Here is a 27,162-nt window from a genome sequence, read left to right as displayed (position 1 = left end):
CTTGGTTTTACTAAATTCAAGCAGTTGGAGAGCTCCAATTTTCTGGGGGTTTTTTGGTTTGTTGTTTTTTAGATGATTCATTTGAGAGAGAGAGCAAGCAAGCCCAAGCCAGGGGGAAGGACAGAGGGAGAGGGAAAAGCGGGTTCCTTACTGAGTAGGGAGCCTGACCCAGGGCTCGATCCCAAGACCCCAAGATCATGGACCAGAGCTGAAGGCAGAGGCTTAACCGACTGAGACACTCAGGGACCCCATCCAGTTTTCTGGAGTTTTATACAACTTGTCAATCTCTCTCTCTCTTCCTGAGTCTCCCTAAGGAGACTATTATCTGACTATGAAACCGTCGGGGCACTGAAGGCAGCTTAGTAAACATGTGTTATACAGATGTTACTTGATAGTATCTTCCAGCTAATTCTCCTTTTCCTTCAAAGTCTGACTTTATCTCCCAGCCATGAGGTGCCTTTCCAGGAAAGCTTACCTTAGACAGCCTACACTGGCCTCCTGCCTTCCTCATCCCCCTTGTTGCTATGTCTGTCAGGTGGTACCAACAGCATAATATGTGTAACAGGATACAGTACTGTAAGACAGTAGTGAGTGTTCTGCCACTTACTAGTTGTGTAACCTTGGCCAGAACACTTAACTATTTTTGGTCTTAACAGAGGTGCCCTCTCTTCCACTTAGGATTAGTACAAAGGAAAACCTACAAAGTTATCAGTTACCATTACTGTCAGCCAGTCACATTAAACATACTTGAATAAAAAATAACTCAGAGATGTGCATTAATGCTTTCTCACAACCTAAAGTGAATTTTCCACATAAAGTTTACACTTCAAGTACCAAACATTTAAAATTCTAAAAAGTATTTTTGATGGAAGTTTTTTAAAAATTATATCCTCCTCTGTACATAGTTTATTCTTAATGACTCAGGGTTGTTACCATGTTCACTATTATTAAAGTTTAGCTGTTGTGGTTTTTTTTGACAGAGAGAGAGAGAAAGAGAGAGAGGGCATGTGTGAGTGGGGTGGGGAGAGGGGCAGTGGGAGAGAATCTTTTTTTTTTTTTTTAAAGATTTTATTTATTTAACAGAGAGAGAGAAGTGAGAGAGGGAACACAGGCAAGGGGAGTGGGAGAGGGAGAGGGAGAGGCAGGCCTCCCGCTGAGCAGGGAGCCTGATATGGGACTCGATTCCAGGACCCTGGGATCATGAACCGAGCTGAAGGCAGACGCTTAACAACTGAGCCACCCAGGCACCCCGAGAGAGAATCTTAAGTAGGTTCCACGCCCAGTGTGGAGCTGGACACAGGGCTTGACCTCATAACCCGAGATCATGACCTGAGCTGAAATCAAAACTTGGATGCTTAACCTACTGAGCCACCTACATGTGCCATAGCTGTTAGTTTTATTATACTGAACTAAAATATATAGATAGCTTTGGGGGCTATTCGATTAAGTAAATCTGACTCCCTTAATACAAAAAAGTCACACTGGCAGTCTGTATGTTATTAAAATCTTTCTTATAATTGGCTGCAAAATAGCAGCTGTGTTTAGGAGCCTTACTTCAAGTACTAGACTGGTACTTTAGGTAAAAAAGATTCTGAATGGAGGCTTCAGGAACAGTTTTATGAGTAAAGTACATGGATTTTCTAACAATTTCAACTGCTCAATGCCCTTTATTTCTCAGTTTTTGGTTTTTGGAGGTGTTCCTGATGTCTCTGAGAGAGGTGACTATAAATAAAGTGGGATATCACTGCCTTTTCAATGCATCAAAAAAGTACATGTTAGCAATACATGAAAAAAGGTAAAAAAGGTTGATCAAGGTTTACAAAAAAGATAAAGAAATATTCTGGTATCTTACTGCAGAAAAAAACTAGAGATAAATGTTTCCCTCTAACTTAAGAAGCACAATTATCACCAAAGTGTGAAAATCTGGACACTGCTCCATGCCTATGGCTTTGCTCTGGAAAGTAGGTTTTAGTATTTGGGGTTAACAATATGCTTACAGATTAATGAAATCAAGATGTATACCCAATAAGAGGACAGAATGCTCTGAAAGAAACTGAGAAAGTACTTTCTTCTAAAGTGATGCTCACACGGAATAAAAAACTGAGTAATAATGAATCCACAGGTGAGATCTAACCTCTTTTATGGTCGTGAGACATGTGCTACTGTTCTATATTTTAATAATTTAATAGTGCTTCAGTATTTTAATTAGCCTCAACTAAGTAAAATTTCCAAAGGGCCATGAAACCACCCCTGAAGCAATGGTTGTGGCAATATGGCTGAGCTAGTCCCAGAAGACAGAACAGACAACTACAGGTAGGTATTAATCTGTTTCACAGCACTACGGAAAGGGGAAATGGGGTCTTCACAACCAAGGCACACGCACTGCAGAAACATCAGCACCCACCAAACCTAGAACGGCGGTATAGCATTCGGGTGCTGAAAAACAGCATCAGAGAGGGAGTCCAAGAGACAAGAAGATTAAAACTGCAAATGGCAACCTTGTGTAAAAGAAAGAGACATTAACAAAGGGTCATTTGTAGGTGCGTTTTCCTGGCAAAAAGGATCAGGGAGAACATACTGGTGAGCCACAGGTCATCAGAGCAAGAAGTAGGGAGCTCTTCATCAGTTAGGTCCTGGGCCACCTCAAAACAAACTCCACCTGGAGTGACTGCACCTTTTCCTGAAATCCTACGCCATAGTGGTTTGCAAACTACATTGGCAATCATAGGGAATCATGTATATTTATTCTATACATCTTGTATCTTGTCTCTTTTACTGACTTGTCTTTGTCTTAGCTTTCCAAGCAAATGTTAAGCTACCTGAGCTACTTGAGATGTAAGGAACAGGCAGGGATCACATTTCATGCTCTTCTGGTTTTTCTGAGCAAAAATGAGGGGAGAGAAAAAGCATCAAGAATGCTTCCTGGGTTTTCTTCCTGGGCAGCTTCATTTGCTGAGACAGGAACATAGGGAATGAAGCAGGGGGCTGGAGATTGTTACAATAGGTATGTGTCTCATGAGTTCCTTTTCTTACAGACGGAGTTGTTTCTAAAATTCTGAATCTGGGTGCGCCTGGGTGGCTCAGTGGGTTAAGCTGCTGCCTTCAGCTCGGGTCATGATCTCAGGGTCCTGGGATCGAGCCCTACATCGAGCTCTCTGCTCGGCGGGGAGCCTGCTTCCTCCTCTCTCTCTGCCTGCCTCTCTGCCTGCTTGTGATCTGTCAAATAAATAAATAAAATCTTTAAAAATAAATAAATAAATAAATAAAATTCTGAATCTGAGATGTTTTGGAAGGCAACTGGACCAAGCTTCACTTGGATCTAAAAACCTTCACATTAATACTAACCTTTGTCCAAGTGTCATTAAATGGCCTTGTTGTAATAGCTAACTTTAAACTATAGTAATAAAATCGCTTTTGACTGTGCCTCTAACTTGTCAAGCTTCCTACCTTTTCTCTAGAAATTTTTCAGTAAGATCTTAGGTTTAGATGAATTTTAATTTCAGACGATTTGAATATTTAAGTTAACCTCAACTTCTTGAAATTTAATGCTATTATAATTTTTTCGTTTTTTTTTTTAAAGGGGGTGAAGTTTTTTAAAAACCAGCTAGTTTCTGCCTGAGTTTTAAATAGCTAGTCTTTACCTTTGCTTCCAGTTATTCCATTTTTTCCTATAGTCTCAGGCCTTTGAAAGAGCCCAAATATGTATTTGCCCTGATTTAGAACACTCTCAGGCACTAAGAAGGTAAATAAGAGAGGGTCAAGCTTCTTTCCTGCAGCCCATTCCCTCAACTCGACTGAAGGGGGAGCACTGTAGTACCTCAGTGACTACAGCTGGTAGGATGGTATGTCCCTCACACCTGACGAGGTAAGATCTTTACAAGAACAATAATTCATCACAGATTTCAAAATCGCTCGTTTGATTTCATGTTCTTCCTGCTCAACAACAGGAGTCTGTAACAGTTAAGTAAATGATTTATCAATCAGAAATACTTCACCACTAGAGAGCTGTAAGCTCCCAGGGACTGGGAAACCGGAGGTAGGGCTGTATAAAAAGAGGGAAACTTGTCTTCCAACTGCCGGGATTAGTTCTGAGTGTCTCTCCTTGGAGAGAAATCGCTTGCATGACTTTGACTCTTTCTATCCCCAGCTCAATGCCTAAATCTTAAGGGTGTGGTCAAAGGATAAGATAATATTCATAACAACTCTGAAAGGTACAGTTTAAGAGTGATGTGTTGTTTCACAACCCTGTCTATAATGATTTACTCAATGATGTTTTTCCAGATCAGAGGTTAGACACAGTTGAACTCACCTACTTGGTCAATACTGCAATACTTAAGTCCCCAAAGAAAAGCATTCCTATGGTTAATGTAAATGGTGGATTGTCAATGCTTATCTTAGGGTAAAAGAATAAAATGAGGGGTGCCTGGGTGGCTCAGTCAGTTAAGTGTCTGCCTTCAGCTCAGGTTTGATCCCAGGGTCCTACTTCTCCCCTTCCCTCTGCTGCTCCCCATTTCTATACTCCGTCAAATAAATAAAAATAAATTTAAAAAATAAATAAATTAAAAGAAGTAAAATTAGAAGAGGGATGGCAGAGAGCTGAAAGGACAATTTTAAGAGTCTAGACTCTGGGATTGATGGTTTCAGGTAGTCTCTCAAATATCTACTAACTTCCAACAAAACTCATGATGGCAAATGCACCATCAATGATGACTGAAATACAAAAGATCAATGAAGACACTGCATGATGTCTGGATCATCAGAGAAGGGCAGTCCTGGGAAAACAGAAAGGGATAGAAAGCTCGAGACAAACCCTGACAGAGCAGACCGAATAGTTAAGAGATGTAGATTAATTTGGCTTGATTTTTCTACTTAAATACAAGAAAACATAAAAATGCATCATCAGTTCCCCTCAAGGCAAGAAGAGCTGTATTTTTTGCTAGACAATAATCTGAAATTATGTTCCCTAATTCCTTATTTTCTGGTCTTCTGAACACAGAAAATGTGTTTCAAGGGCTTGGATAGGTCAGCTGACAAGTCCTTGTTCTGCACTGGGAAATGTATCTACCCTTGGCTGGCTGTTTCACATCTGCGGGTCACATACTTGGATACAGGAATATTCCAAGTACTATGACAACATCCACTGTGTGTACGTGTGTGTGGAGTGGAGAAGGTGGGCAGTATGGAGTATGGTGATTTTCCAAAAGCCATATATAGTTTAGTTGAACCTCTAAACTACAGAACGGCCAAGTTTTCCTTACACAGAACTCAACTAGGAGAAACCATAAGAGGGTACAGTAGACAAAGGCAACAAAGAAATGTGAGAAATGAGATCATAAGATCACAGAACAGAAAGCAACCTCTTAAAATCAGGCAGTTTAATACCTGACTTGCAGGTGGCTGAAATCCAAAATAGAATTTAGATGGATTTGGATTTAGAAAAAGCACTTCTCAAAACTGCAGTTAAGGAGAATGATCATTCCCTTAGAGATGAAAAACACAGAGGAGGGGTGTGTGTGGGTTTTCAAACCCTGGGTGATTGCTGATAGCACCTTGTTCAGGTGCAAAGTAGAAAAATAGTGAAGAACTACTGATCTAAAACAAGACATACAATCCCTGAGTAAGAGCTTTCTAAGTCTACTGTGTTCCTAGCCAAGTTTACTAGAAGTAGGGCAGAACAAAGATTCCAAAAACCATGAATAATCTAAACTGGGGGAAAGGAGAAATGCATCCGGGGCTGCTTACCGAGCATGAAGCCGTAATTTGCTAGTTTTTCTGTATCTCGGGGCTTAATACCTCTGATAAAAGTCTATTATTCAGAGTAGATCTAAAGATAGAAGCCTTTTAAGGCTTGTAGCTCCTATTTCTTTTCAACTTAACCAAATTGTCAAATTTCTTAAATTACAATAAAAATATAAATACCAAGGAAATTCTTATTTAACATATTTTCACCTTACAGGCAAATGTACCCCGGAAGCCAAAATACAATCAAAAGGTTACTTGGTGAAAAGAAGTCAGAGCAAGGGGTCATAAGCACCACAGCCCAATGCCTTTGTCTCCTTTCTAGGAATATGAGTTCACAGATGCTTCTGCCAAACCATTTATAGCTGATAGTTTTTTTTTCTACCAGATTGATTTTTGTTTCTATCATCTCAGGTAAGACGATGCATGTAAGACTAAATACATGAAATCTCAATGTTAATTTACATAAAAGGAGGGAAGGTTCATAGGCTATGAAAGACACAGGATTTTGGACTGGAGGACATAAATTAAAAAGTGATAGTTCCTGGAAGTGAGGGAAGAAATATCCCTAAGTGATATTGCTAAATACTGGTTTGGTGAGAGCACTAACCTAAATTATTCATCTAATGAGTACTTTAAGAATCCGGGGCGCCTGGGTGGCTCAGTGGGTTAAGCCTCTGCCTTCAGCTCAGGTCATGATCCCAGTGGGCCTGGGATCGAGCCCCACATCAGGCTCTCTGCTCAGCAGGTAGCCTGCTTCACCCTCTCTCTCTGCCTACTTGTGATTTCTCTCTCTCTCTCTCTCTCTGTTAAATAAATAAATAAAATCTTAGGAAAAAAAAAAAAGAATTCTTAGAAAACACTTTAAAATAGACTTTAGGAAATAATATAATAATTTCAGACCAAGAGGACAGACCTCTGTCTCAGGCTACTTTGAACTGAAAAAAAAGTTTATCACTGGCCTGAGTTATAAAGCCAGAGTGGAGAGAGAGAGTACAAGCCTAACTGACATTTAGGAGGTCAGGATTACATGAGAGCTCGTGACAAGACAGCTGACTGACCTATTTCTCTTTTTAATTTTAGTCAGAGGATTAAAATCTATGTTGCTTTTTGGGGGATAACTGCCCTTTCATTCCCAGTTTAAATGACCAGGACAATGATGGACTAGAAAAATGCCACTGCTTAAGCAAAAACCAGGTGTTCATTCCCCACGAGAGGAAATACACTGTATTGTGGGGCTCTTTCAAATCCCCTCATCATTGGGCAAGGGGAAAGAAGCATCTGTCAAGGCCCAGGAGAAGCCAAGAACTGTGCATGGCTTCCCTGGCACCCAGACAAGACTCCATTAGGAGGGGGTGTATTTCCTCTGTAGTAAGAGTGGTAAACAACAACCATCAACTCGATACCCATACCACCACTTTGCCAGGCAGTGTATACAGACAGGGGCTCTAAAGGAGGCATGGGGGGCTGACACAGAAACAAACAAGAGGACACTCAACAGCTCACATGACAGATCCCAGCAACAAAAATGTTTTTTCCTCTCCAGAAACAGGGTGGTATGTTTTTGACAGATACTCTCTTTCTTTTTGGGTGAAAGGAAGAGGGAGACTAGCAGATTATAATAAGCAGCAGATAAATATTTGATAGTATCCTCAAGTTTTCGTGATTGTTAGGGGATCTTCTAGATCCTAACTTTTCTCATGTTCTCTTGAGGTTCTTAATCTCCATTCTCGAAACCATACAAATCTGCAGTGTAAGCCTTAAAAGTGGAAAATTCTACTTTTGTCATATAGTAAATCATGAAGGCATTCCTAATTAACTGTAATCACTTGAAGACTAGATCACTTTAAAACCTTAAAAAGGGATTCTTAATTTAATGTCACTTAATTCATGAGGTGAATATTAGGAGGTAAAATATTTAAAAATTTAAAGTATAGGGATAAGCAAAGCATTTTTGTATCTACCATTCTGGGGTGCTCTTGGAATTAAGTCCTTTATCATCATTCTCCACTCCACCTCTCTGGAAACTCAAGTCTACTTTTGGGAGATGTGCTGGAGTGGGATGAACTAAGCAGAATCATCTGTATATTCAAGTCTTTGCTCAGGAACATTGAAGACAAAAATGTAACTAAATGTACACACTCACACACAACATACTCAACTTAGGTATTTTACCTCACTCCCTATCCCAAGGTTCCCTGTTTCCTTTTGCTTCCCATCACTATCCAGCTCAACTAAACAGACCCAACTTTCCTTGGGGAATACTGTATTTTAAGCTCCCTGCCACTAGTTTCTCCTCATTTTAGAGTTTGCTTCACATTACCCAACTGCCGTCTTCTTAAAGTCCAAATGCGATCTTAACTTTTTTCTTTTTTTAAAGTAGGCTCCAGGGGCACCTGGGCTCAGTGGGCTAAAGCCTCTGCCTTCAGCTCAAGTCATGATCCCAGGGTCCTGGGATAGAGCCCCGCATTGGGCTCTCTGCTCCGCAGGGAGCCTGCTTCCTCCTCTCTCTGCCTGCCTCTCGGCCTACTTGCGATCTGTCAAATAAATAAAAACCTTTTAAAAAAGTAAAAAATAAAGTAGGCTCGATGCCCAGCGTGGAGCCCAACACAGGGCCTGTCTCATGACCCTCAGATCAAGAGTCAGGCACTTAATTGACTGAGCCACCTGTGCACCCAATTTTACTTTTGGGGGAGGGGTGCATAAAACCTCTAAAACCTGTCAACTTCCCACTGCTCATACTCCATCCTCCTTAGCACCTTCTCCCTGGGGGCTGTGTCAGAATTTCTTACTCTACTCCCACGGTTTGTTTCTACCTTTTATTAAATAGCATTTATGTGGTGTCGTAGTGTAATGGCTGACATGGCTATCTTCTCCACTGGTTTCTAAACCTTCTCTAGGTACAGGACAGGACTTTGTCCTTTTTAACTCAACAGCATCACTGCCTAACACATGGGGCTCAGATAATTTCAGGTGTAAGTAAGCAATAAATAACCTAACCAAATAAATTACTATGTAGTGAAAATAATTTCCCTAAGACATTTTTCAAGGGAACAGAAAACATAGGAAAAAAGAACAATCTTCCAATGAACATGAATTCAAACCAATGAGGCAGGGAAAGGAAAAAGGGAGTTTTGAAGATCAGACAGTAAAAGGTGTAGGTTCTTAACTGAAGGCACATAGGAGGTTGCTAGCATGCTCTCCAAGGTACCAGAATTACTGGGATGAAAAGGTATGGTTTACATTAGAGCTTTGACTGCAAACCAGAACAAGAAATACCTTTTACAAAGTGACAAAGTACACATCTCAGTTTGCATTATCTATGATGACACACACATTTCAATGAAACAGTTTTTATCCTTATTATATGCTATGTGCTTTTTATTTTCTTTTTAAAATGTTGGTTAGGCCCCACTAAGCTTACAACTAAGGGTTTCAACTGGTTGATCCAGTTTGAAAAACTGGTCTACAAAGACTTACCAATTCCTAGCACCTCATAAGAATCTGCTATCCTGGTTATTTTCTTCTTAATTCATCTTTATCTAACTAATGCTACACTGCCAGGTTCTCTGGCAAAATGTTTCTAGTCGATTTAATAGGTGCTGGAATGAACACTAAACTGTGCTGGCTATGATCTGTTTGAAATGCTCAGAACCTTGATAAGAGTATAGCTAAAATCACTAAATCACTGGCAGAAGAGTTCCCAAATTCTTTCACTGGAAAACTAATGGTCTGGTGATTAAACACACGCATGCTCACATGACCACTCTCACACTTAGCTCTTATATTTTGTTATTCAAACTACTACCACGTAAAAAGAGAAGTCTTCAAAGCATGTAAAACTTCAACCTTGACTATACAAAAAACCCAGTGTACAACAGAAATGCAGATAAATTCTACCCAACTTTGTAATTTTTAATCTTAAACATCTTCTACTTTGTAAACAACTGTTAGTCTAGTCTTTGAAAAGAAACAAAGTTTGATAATATGCCTGTGGAACAGGACCAAGAAATGCAGAAAAGCAGCATTCCAGGTTTTAATCACAGTTCCAACACTTTCAGGTCTCTGACTGCAGTGTCCCTAATACAAACTCACCTGCCTCTTTCAAAATTCTAATCAATACAAATGACTCCCTCTACAGCTTTCAATCTGATTTTCTCACCTTCCCTATCCCTCACACTAAATTAACTCCTGCCAGATGCTTTCACTCCTTGCATTTTTTGAGTATCTGCAAAGAGCCCAGCACAGTACTAAGTATCTTTATATACAGAATCTCATTTGAGCCTCACAGCAAATCTCTGAGGCAGGTGGGTACAAGCTTCCTTTTACAGATAAGAAATCCAGGCTCAGAAAGTTTCAGTAACTTGTTCAAGATCATGTACAAAGAAATTAGAAGGGCTGGGATTTTAAACGAGGCCCATCAAATTCTCTTTTTTTTTTTACGTTTTTATTTTTTAAAATTTTATTTATTTATTTGACAGGGAAAGATCACAAGTAGGCAGAGAGGCAGGCAGAGAGAGAGGGGGAAGCAGACTCCCCACTGAGCAGAGAGCCTGATGCAGGGCTCGATTCCAGGACCCTGAGATCATGACCTGAGCTGAAGGCAGAGGCTTGACCCACTGAGCCACCCAGGTGCCCCCAAATTCTGTCTCTTAAACCTGGGATAGTCTCTCCTCTCTATGCCTTACCTACTCTTCAAGATTCATTTCCTCTACCACCGAGTCAACAACCCCAACTTCTATTTAACAATAAAGTTTATAAGCTTCTAATATAATTTCTTAACTGGTAATTTCATGTGACAGATTTAATTAAGTTATAAGTGAACCTAAAAGAAAATTATTAGATTAAACCTCTCATTCTAAGGTTGAATCATGAGTGCCAAAGTGGTACAGAGATAAGTATAATGGATTGGAATCATGAGTATTAAAGAAAAACTCATACTATGTGAGGAGGGCAAGTCCCTTAAACTCCCCACATTCCATGGTTTTCATTTTGAAAAAATGAAAGATTAGAATGGGACTGTATTTAATCAATAAGGGGGAGCTAATCAAAAAGTTCCTGTGGTCACAACAATGTGAATATACCTAACATTACTGAACTGGATACTTAAAAATGGTTGAGATGGTAAATTTTATGTCTCTGCTACAACTAGAAAAAGATCTACTGAATAAACTTTAAAAATATGAAAAGAAAAAAGACAAACAAAACAAAACAAAAAACCTCCTGTTACATTTTGAAAATATACAGCATGTACAGGCCTCACGCTTATAAACTGATTCAGTGGATCTGGTATAGGACCCAGGCATCTGCATTCTTTTTTTTTTTTTTTAAGATTATTTATCTATCTATTTATCTATCTATCTATCTATCTATTTATTTATTTATTTGACAGAGATCACAAGTAGGCAGAGAGGCAGGGAGAGAGAGAGGAAGGGAAGCAGGCTTCCTGCTGAGCAGGGAACCCTACACAGGGCTCCATCCCAGGATCCCGGGATCATGACCTGAGCCGAAGGCAGAGGCTTTAACCCACTAAGCCACCCAGGCCCCCCAGCATCTGCATTCTTAAAGACTGATTCTAACTGAGACTGATTACATCCAATGATCCCCCCCAAGACTCCTTGTTGCTCCAACATTAAAGACAGAACTAGCCTGCACACAACTGAAATAGACATTATAAACAACATACTTTAAAATTAACATACCTTATAATTTTTACAGAAGTATCATCACATTCATACAGTTCATAATAAAAACTTTAAAAAGCAGACTTGTTTTAAATAAAAGCCAACTAAAAAATGAGACCCAAATCTATTTGTTTTTCCTTTAGAAAATGCTACAATGCAAAGGGGAGACCTAAGGTTTATACCTTATTATTCAATAAAGGCTTCCTACTTTATTTCCCAATGTTAGAACAGATATAATTATAGTGTATTTGTTTCACAGTTAATAGGAAATTGCATTTAATAGACTCAGGGGTGAAATGAGGCCTAAACGGCATTCAGGCTGCTACTATGATTTTCCAGATGAAAACATGAGTGATCTAGCTAGAAAACCAACTTGACAGAATTTTAAAGTACCAAATAATCCCTTATCGCTCCAACACTGCTGATTAAATAAGGCTGGCCGAGAGTATAATTAACATCTTGAAACTACTAGTCAATAAACAATAGTGTTTTTACATGCCTATAAAAAAGCTTCAGACTCAAGATTTAATTTTTATGAGTTTTATATATATTTTTGCTGACTTCCTAGGTTCATTCCAAGCTGTACTCCAACCAAATCATGACTTAAACTATTAATTATTCTTCTAGAACATTTCTTTTCCACTAATGTCTGAAAAAAGCCTTTCTACTTCAATTGTAAATACCGCTTGGTACATTTCTAGCTTGATATATCACTTCCTCCAAAAACAGCAAAAAGTCCAATAACTTGTAAATTGAATAGGATTAATAAAATCCTGTGCTGCCGATGATAACGTGTACACTCGGAATACAAGAACCATTATCTACCGCACTACTTCGTAAATTCTATTAAGAAAAAAAGATTTTGCACTCTTTTCAGCGACAAAATCTAACACCATATGATGTAGGTATGTTTTTACATTTCAATACAAGTGAATGGTGAGAGAAAGGGACAGTTCTTGAGGAAAATAAGAACTATACAACTCGAGAAATGGCAGAAAGCTAACCCATTTTCCATTTTCCCACTCCATTTCCCTTATGCAATTTCCCTGACTCTGACACCTTGTTAACACAGAAAGTCTTTGAATTAATTCCAAAGTATCAACAGAATCAGAGAAGAAAATTCTGGATTAGCAGGAGTAAGTCCTTTTTAAAGTTATAATAACTGGAGAACTAAGTATCAATTCAAAAACGGACCATTAAAATGAATCATTTATGAGATGCCAAATTATAAACCTACTATATTGATCCGGCCACCAGTTTAGAATGGATTAATGGCAAGAACAGTAATTATAGCTTTGAAATTTACAAAGTAGCAGTAATTAGGTTTCCAGAAAAATGTTCTATAAACACGTGGCATGACTGAGTAAGGGGAACAAAGGAAGCCAATAAACAAGCCTACAGTACCAACAAAATTTCCAAAATTATAAACACTGGACCAAAAGGCATAAATAGATAGCCAAAGAAAAGAGACAAAGATACTAACTTAAAGATAATCTGGAGCAACTACCAACAATAGCTCACTTTTTAATATAAAATGCCATTAGAAATGATCAGAAATCACTTCAATGGACACTAATTACACATCTATCAATTAATTACATATATCAAAAGCTTGAAAAAGCTTCCTCTAATACTTTGCTATACCATTTCTAATCTTTATCACTGTAATTCAGCTATTCCCCTTACCACTTTACAACAGGAATCACTTTATGATCCAAAACTTCTTTATACACCTAGTTTCTAAAAACCACAATTGAGAAACATATAGGCTGCTCTTTATTTGTCCAAGTAAAAGAAAATGCCAGTACCTTCCCAAGAATCAGAACAACTATAATAACCTCAACTACTTGACAGTGTTGCTTTCATATTTGTGCTTCAAGAGAAGAGCAAACAAAACTCAGTAAGACATTATTTTAGCAAGCAACTAAGCATAAAGTTTTACTCTGTGGAAATTATGATTTTTCAGAAAATAATTACAAAAGCCCAGCAAACAGGTATTACGAAAATATCAATACATATCTTGTCTAGCTAAAAAAAACTTTTTAAAGAGAATAATCCAAACAAGTAAAATCGAGGTAGAGAGCATCAAATTAGTAAAGGCACAGGGTTACAAGGCAGTGTGGCACCCAAATACTGAAGCACAATTTCGAAACAGCAGCTTCTAGTTATCTAAGAGGTCATCTGGAGAGACTTTACCATTAAAAAATTACCAACGTCGATTACCACATACATTTACAGTACACCCAGAAATCTCACCCCTTCTGTGGATTTTTTAAAAATGCACTGAAATCTTAAGAAGTAGAAACCAAGCTTTTAAAACAGCTTTTCACAACAAAATTTATTAGAAGAATAGTGGTTTTGAAAAGTCTAGCATCCAGTGAGAACTACCATACACAACATTACAGCTGGGAATGTTTCTCCAAAATGTCATGGTCAAATAATACAATGGAACCATTAAATCTTACACATGCACGAAAGAACTAGCGCTTCTGACATACAATGCAAAAAAAAGGGGACCACATGGATTAAAGATTTAAGTACTCATCACATACATTAAGACACAGCTTATTTTAGTCCAGTCAAAAATCAGAACTGCATTAAAAAATTTAATGTAGTGCAATCAAACCAAAAAACTTAATTTGTGATCATAAGTGCTCTACTACATAAACATTGATCATAGCAAGAAACAAAAAGTTCAAATCACACAGTACAAAAAAAATCTGTAAATAAATATAAACTACAGTACAAGAGAAATATTAAATTATACAATTCCGTCAAACTGTAAACAGTATATTGAAATGAGGTCCATAAGAGTAAAGGGGGTTCCTGTTTTGTCGCATGACACTTGAACTTCTAGAAATCTGAAAGATGCCATTTTCCATTATCTTCAAAGGCTATGGGTTTTATATATGGAGAGTTCCTTTTAGATGTAAGATATCAAATATTAAAGCAGAGGAATAATCTATTTTGTTAACCACAGATAGTACTGTAGAAAACAAATGGAGTCGTCATAAAGAATAAAGACCTCTAGGAGACAAGTCTGAACAGTAAAGATGCAAAGGGCTAAAACACTGGAATTAGAACTTCACATCATTAGAAACTTGTCACTGAGGACTTCAAGGCTACAAAACATACTGACAAAATTGTCTGCTGATATGCAGACCTAGACCTCTGCTAATTTTTTGACACTTACATACTCATGTTACAACACCAACTTTGGCAGAATCACTACTAATAAACTCAGAGCACTACTGGCCCAACGGTTCCATCACAGTGGCCAGTGCACAGAATTTTCTAAAGACATTGCATAAACTAGAATGTAGAGGTCAGACACCCAAGGACCAGTGCTTGAATTTAGTAGTAGTGTGGTGAAGAAGCAAGAGCCACATCGAGGAGTAACCGCATCTGTTATAGTTTACAGAAGCAGCAAGGAATGTCATTTAATTGTGCTGGCTATTAGTGGCATTTAAAAACATATAGTTCGTGTGTGTGTGTGTGTGTGTGTGTGTGTGTTACACGTGTGCTGGTTATACACTTATGCACATTTTGTTTCTTTAAATACACTGTTAACAGGAACCCCCACATTATCTGCTCAGTAGTAATAACTGAATATATAGAATGCCACTATAAGAGTGTGAGGCACCGTGTGCTGGAGAGTTATATGCAGCTTTAAAATCTGTTTGGCTGAGTTATACCTGGATACCTGAACTGAGTTTTTAAGTTGACATTCATCAAGGATGTGCTACCAGCACGTCGAAATAAAAGCAAAACAGAAAAATACAAGTCACTGTTAGGTTTAAGAATAGCATCAAAGTACCTGAATTGAGTGAGAATAGTGTGTAAACTGTCCCTGAGGGTTTTTAAACAGTGTGTACAAGCTGGATTCCTAAGAACATTAGTTTTATTTAACAGTGTGGACTGATAAAATACCAATGTCTGACAGTTTAAAGAGGAGGTTATAAAGAATTATATGCAAACACTCCAAATGGATAGTTTATACATTTCTTCTCAAAGCAGCAATAAGCTGCTGTAAAGTATACATCCCATCAGAACAAGCAACATGTGGGAGTCAGATAAAGGTTTCTATCTTAGCCTGGTTTTCTGACAGCACAGCATATCAATATCCAATGACTATTATCTTTCCTATTTCAGAAGGTAACTAATTTCGACTAGCAATATAGGATTAGACTTTTAATCAAACACTTTGCTATTACATACTAAAATTCCTTAAACTTACTAATGCTGGTATACTAACCTAGTTAATTATCCCCCCCTCATTTTAGAAATATACCCTTCCACAACTTAAAAACATTAAGATCCATTTTCAGTCCTCTGATGTAAAAAGCATGTCAGTGAATTAATATTAAAAATTTACACAGTAAAAAGGCTTGAATTTCAGCCAAAGATTTTAAATACTGCTCATTCCCTGAAGACTTAAAGGGAGAGAGAATCCCTACCCATTTTCCTAGTGATTTATTTTTCTAAAATGGTCTGACACAATTTTTCATGTTGGGGAATTTTCCCCTCACCTCCTCTCAAATTCCAAATTCTTAAGCCTGAAATGCTTAATGAAATGGGAAACATGAGGCAATCATTTGGAATTGCTTGAAAGGTACAGAAAGTTGTCTTTTTTTTTTTTAATAAGAATTATTTATATAAATGTGATCTGACCCCGTGTAATGTAGTTATGTTTTATATTTTTAAATAATCACGCTAAACTTACAGTACCTAAGACTCTGAAGATAAATTAAGACTTTAGTGTTGTAACAGAAAAAGTGCTGAATTAATCCCTTTTCTAGTACTTTAAACATTTCGGACAAGTGCTTTCCTAGTGACAATAAAGTTTACTATATACCCTTCCACCAAGCAGGAAAAAAAAAGTTACCTGGATGAAAGAAAAGACTTTTAGGAGTGTAGCACCGGGTATTTACCGAATAACAGATGTTGTTTCACTTATTCTGAGGGGGTAAAAATATTCTAGATTGAAATTCTATTTGGCTATTGAATGTTAAAAATCCCTGCTCTACTGTGTCAGTGTCCTGTGGCCAACCCCCCACCCCCCTCCCCCAGTCCCCTTACACACTATCCACTGAGAATCTAATCTCTAAAGAGATTATTTTAAAATTTATGTTTTCAGGACATACCTGAGAAAGGGTGCAATTATGCAGAACAAGGAACCCAAGACTGCACTAATACTGGTTATAGGTTCATAAATTCTTTCCCAAGACAAATCTAAAAAGTCTAAGAGGTATGGATCTTCAAATACGTTTTACTGCTTTAGATTTTTTTGGTATGTGTGTAGGGTCATTTCCAGTGTTGAAAAGATCACCTTGAGTCTGTTCAAAGACAGTTCAAGATGGGGTAAATAGTTCATTTCCATAGTCAAACTATAAGGATTAAATATTATGATTATAATATTTGCTACATCCAATAAATCGATGATTAACTAAAAGTGCTTGTTTTTTAGTGTTTATCGATACAGCTCTAAATGAACTGGAAACCTTAAAATTACCCCCCAAATAGTTGCAGAATTAACTCAATAACTCATGTTTTATTGTCAAATCAACATTAATTAGCCTTGATTCTCATTTTCAAACTATCTAAAAGATTTTTCTATCAAAATGAAGGTGGCCCAACTTCACCACATTATCTATCCTGTGACTCATTGTTAGTATCATAGTACAGAATCTTTAGCCTCTTCTCAAGTCTATATACTTTCCCCTCCTACTCCTTACCAACCCCCCCCCCCAATCTCCTTCATAACATTTAGGGCACACAGCTACAGGGCTAATGTCTGCTTTTTCAAAAGGCAACTGTGAGTTTATTTGGGAACAAGAGAGAGGACAAGCAGAGAATTTCCTCTATTTTCCCTTCAGTCACCATGTTCACAAATCCTGTGTCTCCAGGACAGAATGAATCAAAAACAAAAGCAAACAAACAAAAAACTAAGAGGATTTTGGAGGTCTGCATTCCTTGTACCAGAATTATACTTCTATACAGCAGAGCTGGAAAGCAATCAATTTTTTAAGCCCCTATATAGCTTTAATAGTCTCCTAAATGGACCATTTGGCTAAAGCCATTACGTTTCTAATAACTCTGGCCTGACCACAGTATTAATGAAGACCTAATTACAATGGAAAGGTAACAAGGAAAACAATTTTTGTTATCTTCAATGAAGGTCAAAATTTAACCTATAACTTTCAATGTCTTCCATAAAAGATTAAGTAGAGCAATTCAGTCTATTGTCATATTCTACCACCAATGACAGCAACCTGAATATATAGAAAAGGATGGCTCATAAAAAACAACCTCTAACATTTAAAGAAAGAATAATTACAAAAGAAAAAATACGTGGTTTCAAAATTAAATCTACAGGGACAATAGCTGTTAAAGAAAATGACACCCACCAGTCATTTATCCTCCATAACTACTCAAAATAGTTTCAGGTTCTGCCACTGGGCTGACTCATTAATTTGTTTTGTAAAAATAACTAAATGAATCCAAGTTTCACTATTACGGGTCAGTGAAATATAAGAGAATCACAAAGGCTTAGAACCAGGCCTTGCACCATGTGCTTACTTGGGCAGGGGGAGAACACATAGCTCACTAGCAGCTCAAAGGTTGCTAAGTACTGCCTAATGACAGAAGGTAGTTATGATATGGGCCTTTGCAGGTAGTCATTTTTAGTCTAATTTAGAGTTCTCTCCAGAAAATTGGGAACTAAACGTCTCATTGTGCCTTATTGTTTTACTATCTGATCCCATATAGCTCATATTATAGCTCAGGTAAAATGTTGGGGAATGAAAATGCCAATTGGATGAGGTAATGGTTTATAAGATAACCAGAGTTCTAAAAGCACTTCAATATTGTAAAGTAAAAGTGTACCACATAAAGCTAATACACACTTCACACTTGTTGAGCTTGCTCACCAGAACTGAACAGTAATTAACTTCACATAAGGACCCCTATTATCACACAAAGCCTTACTCATATTCATGATCTGCTGCAGCAAAGGTTTATCAAGCAACACCTAAACTTCAGAGTAACAACAAACTTAGTATTAAAAAGTATTTTACACAAATATAAATTAAGTTTCTTGAAAGAGAGACCTTGTCCTTCATGGTATTTGGGGAGCAGAAAAAAGTGTATAGCTCATCACATAGTTCAGAGTCACTTGAAAGCCTCCTGAACTTAGAAATATAGTACATTACATTACTGTCAAGTTTCATGACCCAACTCTCTGAAAAATAAGAAAGCTAACGATAAAAATACCAACTAGATATCCTTCCATAAGATCATTCAGTATTTTTGACTTTACAGTGCCATATCTACTCTATAATATCAATGTTCTCTCATTTAAAAACAAACAAACAAACCCGCAAGAACTGATTTTCAACACATTATCTCCTAACATTAGTGTGAGTAATGTCATCATCTGCCTACTGGAAAATGAGAGGAGAAAAGGCTTTTGTGACAAAGATAGCTGTGAACTATACCTTCCAATACCATAAAAATGGTCAACTGTTGTTTGGGCCACGCAAAACTCTGATTAGCAGAAATTAAGCATGCGAATAGACCAATCTCTATTACACATTTATGAGGACGTCCCCAAACTAGAATATCTACACTGAAAGTGCCAATACAGAACAGTGGCAAATCAAGAGAGAAATCAAATATTAAAAGATCACTGCGGCACCAAGACTGACAGCCAGCCATGTGATGAGCCACCTCCAAGAAATACATGGTATAATGGAACTCTGAACACAAAATTTAACATTAAAAGTGCACCTGAATATTACCAACTAACTTTACAAAACCTACAATAAGGTAAAATATATATCTTTTGAAATATTCAGCAGCTTTCTGTTTTTTTTTTTTAAAGTTTTTTTTTTTTTCTGAGAGGCTCATGAAATTTAAAAGGGACCACTATCTAATTTCAACCATGCTTCACAAAACAATAATGGCTATTTTATATTGCAGTTACCAATGTAATGCAATTAGTGCTTTAAAATAATCTACACTCAAAAAAGAAAAAAGAAAAAAAAAAGAGACCGACCGACCTTTGGAGGAAATATGCTTATTCAAAAGCTTCTTGGAAAAGAAAATTTACCTGAATATCAAATCATGACTGATCTCAAGTGTAATGTTTAAAAGCTTCACAGACATGAATATTACAATCTTCAGGTCTCAGGACTTTTAATCTGAGAAAGTTTAGAGTTTGGTTTGTTTTTAAATTCACTTTCTAACCAAAACAAATAATAGAAGTACTCAAATTTTCACTATTTACAAGTCTCAGCCTACAATCTGAAATGACACAATACAAGTTCTCTTATTTAAACTGCAGCATTAAAGGGTAGGCACACCATTCTTCTGCTGCTCGATTGTCATCCACTGAAACACACATAGAAAATATTTATGTTAGTAAAATGATCACTCCATGTACACTACAATGACAAAATTTACATAACTCAACTCATACATCACTTTATAGACTACCACACAGGATTAAACCTCTCTGAACAGTAAAACTACAAAAGTTGAACTTTTAGGGCCAGATTTTTAAATGGGCCTTTAATGATGCCTTTCTGAGAGGGGATAAAAGCAAGCACAAATTAATTGCTCAAAGGACCTTTCTGCAGCAATTTGGGCTACCAAATACCCCAAACATCAGGCAAAAAGATACCATGGTTGCAATTAATTGTGTGTGTCAAATTACTGAGTGTGGAACAAAGGAGGCATTCCTTCACAAGCTTAGCCCTTTGCTTTCAGCAAACTTTCTACAACTTCCTTCAACTGCAGATGAAAACCATATATTTCATAAAATATTTTTATTGCAACTTCTAGCTAGGCTAGAAAATATTGCAGAGTCATATACTGCTCTGAACCTAATAAGCTGCTTTTTCTGTTGAGACTAGGAAGCTAAGAGGAAACAGGCTCAGTCATCCACAGATTAAACTGCTACACAAAATAACCAAACCAAAAGAGGAACCCAAGCCCAGGCTATGTCAAGAATGAGCAATGCATGTATTTCAATAACAGCAATGGTGTGCCTAACCTTTGAAAACATAGGCTGCGGAGGGAAAACTATCCTTAACCTAATTAACTGCTCCAAAGTTGCTAGGCAAGAATTTATGCCTTGGGAATATCTGGACCTACTTCTCTTCAAACTCTTAGTATCTATCTGAAATCATCAGCCTCAATTTAATGCTCCAAGTCTTATTTTATTTTACACAAAAACTCCAATGACTTTTGTTTGGTTTTGGTTAAGCATTTAGAAGGGCCTGACCACCTTTCTCAGCAGATTAGATAGGGTATATGTGGTGTGGATTTTGTTTTTGTACCAAAAGTAATTTTAATTTGGTCACAAGGCAAAATTAAATTTCATGGGCTTTATTTATCTGGCAAAAAATTGTAGGAAATAAATATTCTGAATTTGATTACTGTTATTTGAAAAGCCCATCTCAAAAAAAGTTTAGATGCTTTTCAAAGGAGTGCTTATATAAACATGATCTGCAAAGTCCTGAACTGTGTGCTAAACAACCATAAAAATCACCTAAATATCAGAAAAAGTTAAGAAGGGGATAGAATACAGGATGCCAAAAAGGAAGGAAGGGAGGAAAGGAGGGAAGGAGGGAGGGAGGGAAGGATGGAAATGTTGAAAGCAACAAATTAAATAAAAACTAAAAAACAACACTTCCCCCCCCCCGATCTAGTATCTGAATTAATTAAAAAAGAAATTCTACTGAGCTCAATTGCTGATTGAACTATCATTAGATGTGAAATGCAACCTAAATTATATTAGGTTACCTTGGGGTTCTTTTTTTCTCTCACCACAAACATGTATCCTTCATTTGTGTGGATATTTGGGCAGACTACTGAGGCTGTAAAAATCTAGATACCATTTTTGCATTATAATTACTTAAACACACTTCTTTCCTTACTTCTCCCTTTTCCCAATAAAAAGATCTTGAACATTTTAAACTAGTTGCTGCAATGATATCCAGTCGTTAGTACATGATCAAATCTGTAAAAGGTTTTAAAAATACAAAGAAACTTAGTTTGTTAAAATGAGGCATCCTCTATTGTTTTATGTAATGTACCCTGACTGCTCCTGAGTAAGAACGGAGCTCGTCCTCCATGAGATAAGGCTATATCCTCACTTGTTGGTGAGACCAAATTCTACCCTTAGAAAATACCAAATAAAATTACAGCAAAGGTAGTGTTACAAAGTAATTAACCGAAGCATTTCTGAAGGTAGTGTGTGCACATTTTCCACCTCCTCTCCTACTGGGTGAGCACTAAACAGATTGCTGATTTGTTAAGTAAATTTAATAGAAGAAAATCATAAAATGTAAACTGACCTAAATAATTACGTATCACTGAATAACCAGATTTTTTTAATTCAAAGGTTCATTGCTCCTAGGACTTTTTTCTTTAGTTTAATCCTTCAATTAGGTGAAATGTAGAAGAGTAACATGAATGATTTTATAAGATGGCTTTCCAATTTGTAATGATAAAGCTCCCAGTATGACAGAGGTGGTTTCTAAAAGGGGGCTTTTTTCCTTTTTTTTTTTTTTTTTTTTTTTTAAATAAAGGCAAATATAACTTAAAAAAAAAAAAAAAGAAAAAAGAAAAGAAAAGCATGCAGGCTCTACAGGCAAGGAGTCCACTTCCATGTATCTGTTCTCTGTGAGGTAACTCAATTCTCTTTTGTAGAGAAACATGCAAAAAGGCCAAACAATATCCCGAGCCATACTGCACGTGAAAATTTTAAAATATGCAACATTCAGAATGCACCTTTCACCTCTGTATACACAAGTCAATGCAAATTCTGCAAAGAAACAAGTGTCACAGTGAATGAAGTTAGGTGTAAGCAATGATAGCTGAACAATGCAGTAGTGCTCACCCAGTTTGTACAGTAATTGGCACTCTACAGTATTCCTACTCATTTTTTGATTCATTTGCACTTTGTGCTGCCTCTCCCTGGGGATCTAATTCAATCTTTACAGAAACATCTGGCCCCTCCGACCTCATTAATTTCATCTTTTTCTTTGGAGGGTTTTTCAAAGTGCCCAGCCTCTCCTTTACTTTGTACTCCAGTGTACTGTGGGGAATCCCATAAATACTCTGAGCTTTGGAAACACTCATTTTTCCACTCATAACCACTGAGATTGCTTCCTCCAGTATCTCACTGTTGTACTGTCTGTAACGCCCTCTTTTCTTCCGAGGCTGCTTGGAGCCAGGGTCTCCTTCTTGATCCGATGTGGGATATGGCTGTCCAGAGGTAGACTGCTCAGCATCTGAGCCCCAAGAATCGGGTCCAGCATCTAACATGCTTTTTCTATTTTGTTTTGGAAGAATAGCCCTTAACTTTTTACTAAGCGCGCTCTCCGTTTGTGAACCCATTACCAAAGAGCTATAGCTGTACTGATCACCAGTGCGAGACTCCCAAGAAAGATCCATTCCTCGAACTTGTGGTATCTTTAAATCTACAGGCGATGCATGGCTCGCATCCTTTTTTCCATCTTGTTTTGCTTGAAGTGCCATTTTTGGAAAGGCAGAGTTTTCTGCAAGAAAAGGAAGGTCACTGATGTTGCTGAGTGCACCATTTCCCCTGAACTTCATACGGCTGAGGTTGAACTCATAATGTGGTTTTGCCCAAGAGGCTTCCCTGGATAATATTAAGTGTTGTCCATGATTCTGTAATCCAGATGGCCCAAGGCTGGCAGCTGTGGACAATTGGTTTCTGCTCAGTAGTTCTTCACTAATCTGCAGGGATCGAGCCAATGGAACTTTGAGTGATGTGGAGTGTCCAAAACCTTCCCTGGTTCCATCCTGTAAGCTTCTTGGAGGTACCCCATCACCACTCCGAAGTCCGTCTGGGCGGTACTGGCTGGGTCTCCCAGGTCGCCTAATTGGATGGAAGGAAACTGATGTGAGCAGGACTTGCACAGGTAGGGAGGGATGGGTGAGGGGACCACTCCTTTATTAGAAGGCCTTGCTTGGGTAACATCACTTTGTGTTATTTATTTATTTTTCTCTAAAATTAAAAAAAAATTGTCTCGGCAGTTAGTTTTAGAACTTGTTCACAAAAAAAGAAAAAGGAAAAAAGAAAAAAAACCAGGAGCTTTTTGGGCAAAGAAAAATTAAACCTGTCAGCTGGTCTCTGGTTGGGTTCACAAATTTTCGGAGAAAAAGTTTCGCGCAACTGTCTGAAAATAGCACCTTAATTATTAATTACAAAGTAATCATCAAGTCTCCAAAGATCTACACAGAATTGTGTTACCAATGTGACGTTACCACTAAACAAGTACAGTAATAAAAGAGTAAGCCAAATTATTTATTTTAATGCAACATATTCAACATTCATGACAACCAGCTATAAAACTGGAACCATTTACAGTGGTGGAACCCATAGATAAATGCTCATTTATCCCACAAACAAGTTGATGTTCATTATCAAAAACCAAACATGTTCAAATAACATTTCTTATTTTGCTTGGGAAAAAAAAATATGGCTACCAGCCCCAAGGGGGGGAAAACCCAAACCAAAACAAATCAAAATACCCATCACATTATAACTTACCACACTTCTTCATTTTAAAACACTATTAGTTGCAGACATGAGTACCACTAATTTTCCATTTGAAGTAATCCAATCTTTAAAGAAACTGCCCTTTATTTTCCCCAAACTTTGTTCCTTAAGTTCTACTCAAAGTAATTACTGTCAGAGGTATGCAAGCAATTTATAGCAGTTTTCTTTAGTTAAAAGTGTCTCTTCTTAAAATATTAAGCATCAATTTTGAAATTTTAAGTGGATAGCTTTCAAATAATTTTAAAAAGTCAACTACTACTTTGTACACAAAGTTAATTCATAAGGTTTCCATTTTCACAATAGATAAATATTATCAATGATAAAACTGGCGACTGGTAAAGCATGCCCAAGGGTAATAATTACATTTACTAGGCACAAAAGTGGAACTCTGAAGAAATAATGATAAACCAGCTATGTTCTCCAAAAGTCTACAGGGATTCTGTGCTGTTATCAGTAAATAACATAATAAAGATAACAATGAATATTCAACTAAAAGATGGGCAGTCTTATGTCTTCCAGAAAACAATACCACACAAAAAACACTTTCCATTCAGAGGGGCAAACCACAGCAACTTCAACCACATTATGCATGGAACTTGGTGGCCAAGTTTAAAGTAAATCTTAAGCAAGGGATTCATTTATGCACACCACACTTAGGATTCTTCTACATGTGTCCTTAATCACACAATTCACGTTTTCTGATATATAAATGGAACCTAATGATTTGGGACCATAATGACTTGTATCTAATATAAACTATAGTGAAAAGAAGGGCTTAAGAAAAAAAGATTAGTAAACTATGCAAATTGTATTAAATCAGTAAGTTACTTTTAGACTGAATAGAGGAGGAGAGAAAAAAGAAAATGATGGAATTTTAGAGAAAATAAAGGCAGCATTTTAGGAGTCAGTAAAGGAATTCTTCAATTTGAAGGTAATTAAGAGTAAGTTGAAAAAGGTTAGCCCATTTAGTATGTACTTATTCCTTTAACATCTAAATAACTTTCCTACGTTGGTACTCTGAAAGTTAAATAAACCTACATATTAACTAATTTAACTTACCAAAGTTACTTTTCATATATGAAGTTGATTTTTGGTTACAATACAATTTTATGGAAATCCTTCCCAATATGGTATTTAAATGTCTTCATTAACACCTGACTTTTCTAAATGGCTTCTATGTACATGCAGAGAGAATTTAGACAATTCTTACACTATAAAATTAGGTGGTCAGAAAATTCACTTTAATTTGCTAAGAGTTATCAAAACTGAGCATGTAATAATCTCTTGGTACCATACGATGGTTATCCCAACATCTATAGTTTTAACCACTGAAAAAACAAAAAATACATACAATTACATTTTCTGAACTGCCACAGTATTAAAACTGCAGTTCAAATCAACAAATGAAACCAAACCAAACCAAATCAAACCAAAACAAACAAGAAAAAAACGAACAGCTCCCACATACCCACGCACTCCATTAGAGATACCCAGTTAAGTACTGGAGCCCAATTTTCATTCAACAACTTCACACGTAATACTGCCTTACATCTGAACCCTGGAGTTATTTAGATTGGGTTTCCCACTCTCAAACATTCAACAACAAAAAGGCCAAAGACATTCTTGCCATATTTTTATTCACTCACTACTTGAAGTGACTGGGCAAAACTCATCTACCCTAGTCAATTCTGGACTTCACAGATTGAGCTTTTACTTGAGAGATGGACCAAGTAATTTACTAAAGGCCCACTTACAAGAGTGTTACTTTGAAGACTTAATTTTTAAAACATACAATGGAGATTAGTACCAATCTTTGATAAATTGCCCCCCTATAAAATTGTGGAAGGCTACAAATATTTTCCCTTACCCGTTCCCTTGAGTACTGGAGCAGCCTGGAGAATGGCTCAGGGAAGTGCTGCCAGCACATGGACTTTTCTTAGTGGACAGATCAAGTACACCGTCTGTAGAGACACAAACAAACACCTGAGGATATTAAAAACTAGGAACAAATGTGGACTGAATAGACCAAAAATGACAAAGCAACAGGCCCAGTCAACCATGCCAATACACTAGCCATATATGAAGTTATGAAGTCAATTCATTAAAGAATCAGGACTATTTTTCCTCCTACAGTGACATACATTTAGCAAAGCTTGAGCTAGTATCTCCAAGGGTTAAATATTTTATTAGTAGGGCAAAAGAAAAGGTACAGCATATTACTGAACATGTTAGGATATAGTGAGGTAACAGAAATCGCAGTTTACGTTGTATTAAGTTCTGTAACAGAACTGTTAGACTCCATTTTCTAAATTCACCTTCATCAAAGCATGTGAGTTTTAATGCCACATCATACAAATTATAAAACCAAATTCCTTAAGAGCTAAGTCTACCCAAAACATTATAAGTATATAAAAGTTGGACTTAGAAAATTTTATAACACAAATCATTTTAAAATATAAGTTTATATGGTTAAATTACATGTATATACAAAATAGTCTATAAAATGAATCAGATATTAACTGTTTATAATTTTCATGTGTCCTAATTACTGTTTAGACACATCTGCAAAAAAACTCTGTATATGGACAATCTTTTGGAAAAAATCTGCAGAAACTCTTGGTATCTATAAAAGCAAGGTTTTTCAATTAATAAGCCATTACAAACTAGTGAGCAAATTTTAGGGAAAGAAAGAATGAAACAGTCTCGATAATGATGACAACCTAGATGTTTTAGCCATTTTTTTTTTTTTTAACTGAAGCTAGACCACATAACAAATTCACACTATAAAACAAAAAAAATTAGAAGACCTTCTTTTCCCACAAAGACTTTTTTCCCCGAAAAGACATGTCTAAAAAGGAAAACTCATCATCTGGACAACTTTTAAAGCCGCCATTCTGTTCAAAATTAACAAAGCAAGCTAATACTCCATGCCTCTGATTTTCAGTTGGTCAGCAGAGAGGACTTTCTATCCAGTTATGTTAAAAACTGCTCCAATATAGAATCTACATAGGACTTGTGTCTGAGGACACTGTCACTCCTGATTTCATGGTGTGAGAAATAAATACACCAAAAATCCCACACTCATACAGAATAAGTGTTGTCCTTTAGAGTTACTAATATTTCTAAAAATATAACTGTAATCTT

General features: G+C 37.0%; 1 protein-coding gene across 4 annotated transcripts in view; it reads right to left on the bottom strand.

Annotated features, from left to right (window-relative positions):
* Positions 1 to 27,162, bottom strand: part of LOC111145386 (ligand-dependent corepressor-like) — a 144,714-nt gene that overhangs the window by 13,576 nt on the left and 103,976 nt on the right. For 3 of the 4 annotated variants that reach the window (XM_022500257.1, XM_022500255.1, XM_022500256.1), the window contains one exon: positions 25,886 to 25,979. In XM_022500257.1, coding sequence (XP_022355965.1) covers positions 25,886 to 25,979 — 94 coding nt within the window. Of the gene's footprint in view, positions 1 to 22,043; positions 23,335 to 25,885; positions 25,980 to 27,162 lie in introns of those variants that run through there. The other variant, XM_022500258.1, reaches the window with a different exon arrangement.

The sequence above is a fragment of the Enhydra lutris genome, unplaced genomic scaffold (assembly GCF_002288905.1).
Source record: "Enhydra lutris kenyoni isolate GAN:26980312 unplaced genomic scaffold, ASM228890v2 scaffoldscaffold12, whole genome shotgun sequence".
NCBI lineage: Eukaryota > Metazoa > Chordata > Mammalia > Carnivora > Mustelidae > Enhydra > Enhydra lutris.
The sequence above is the reverse complement of the archived record's forward strand: the minus strand, read 5'-3'. Positions and strand labels throughout refer to the sequence as shown.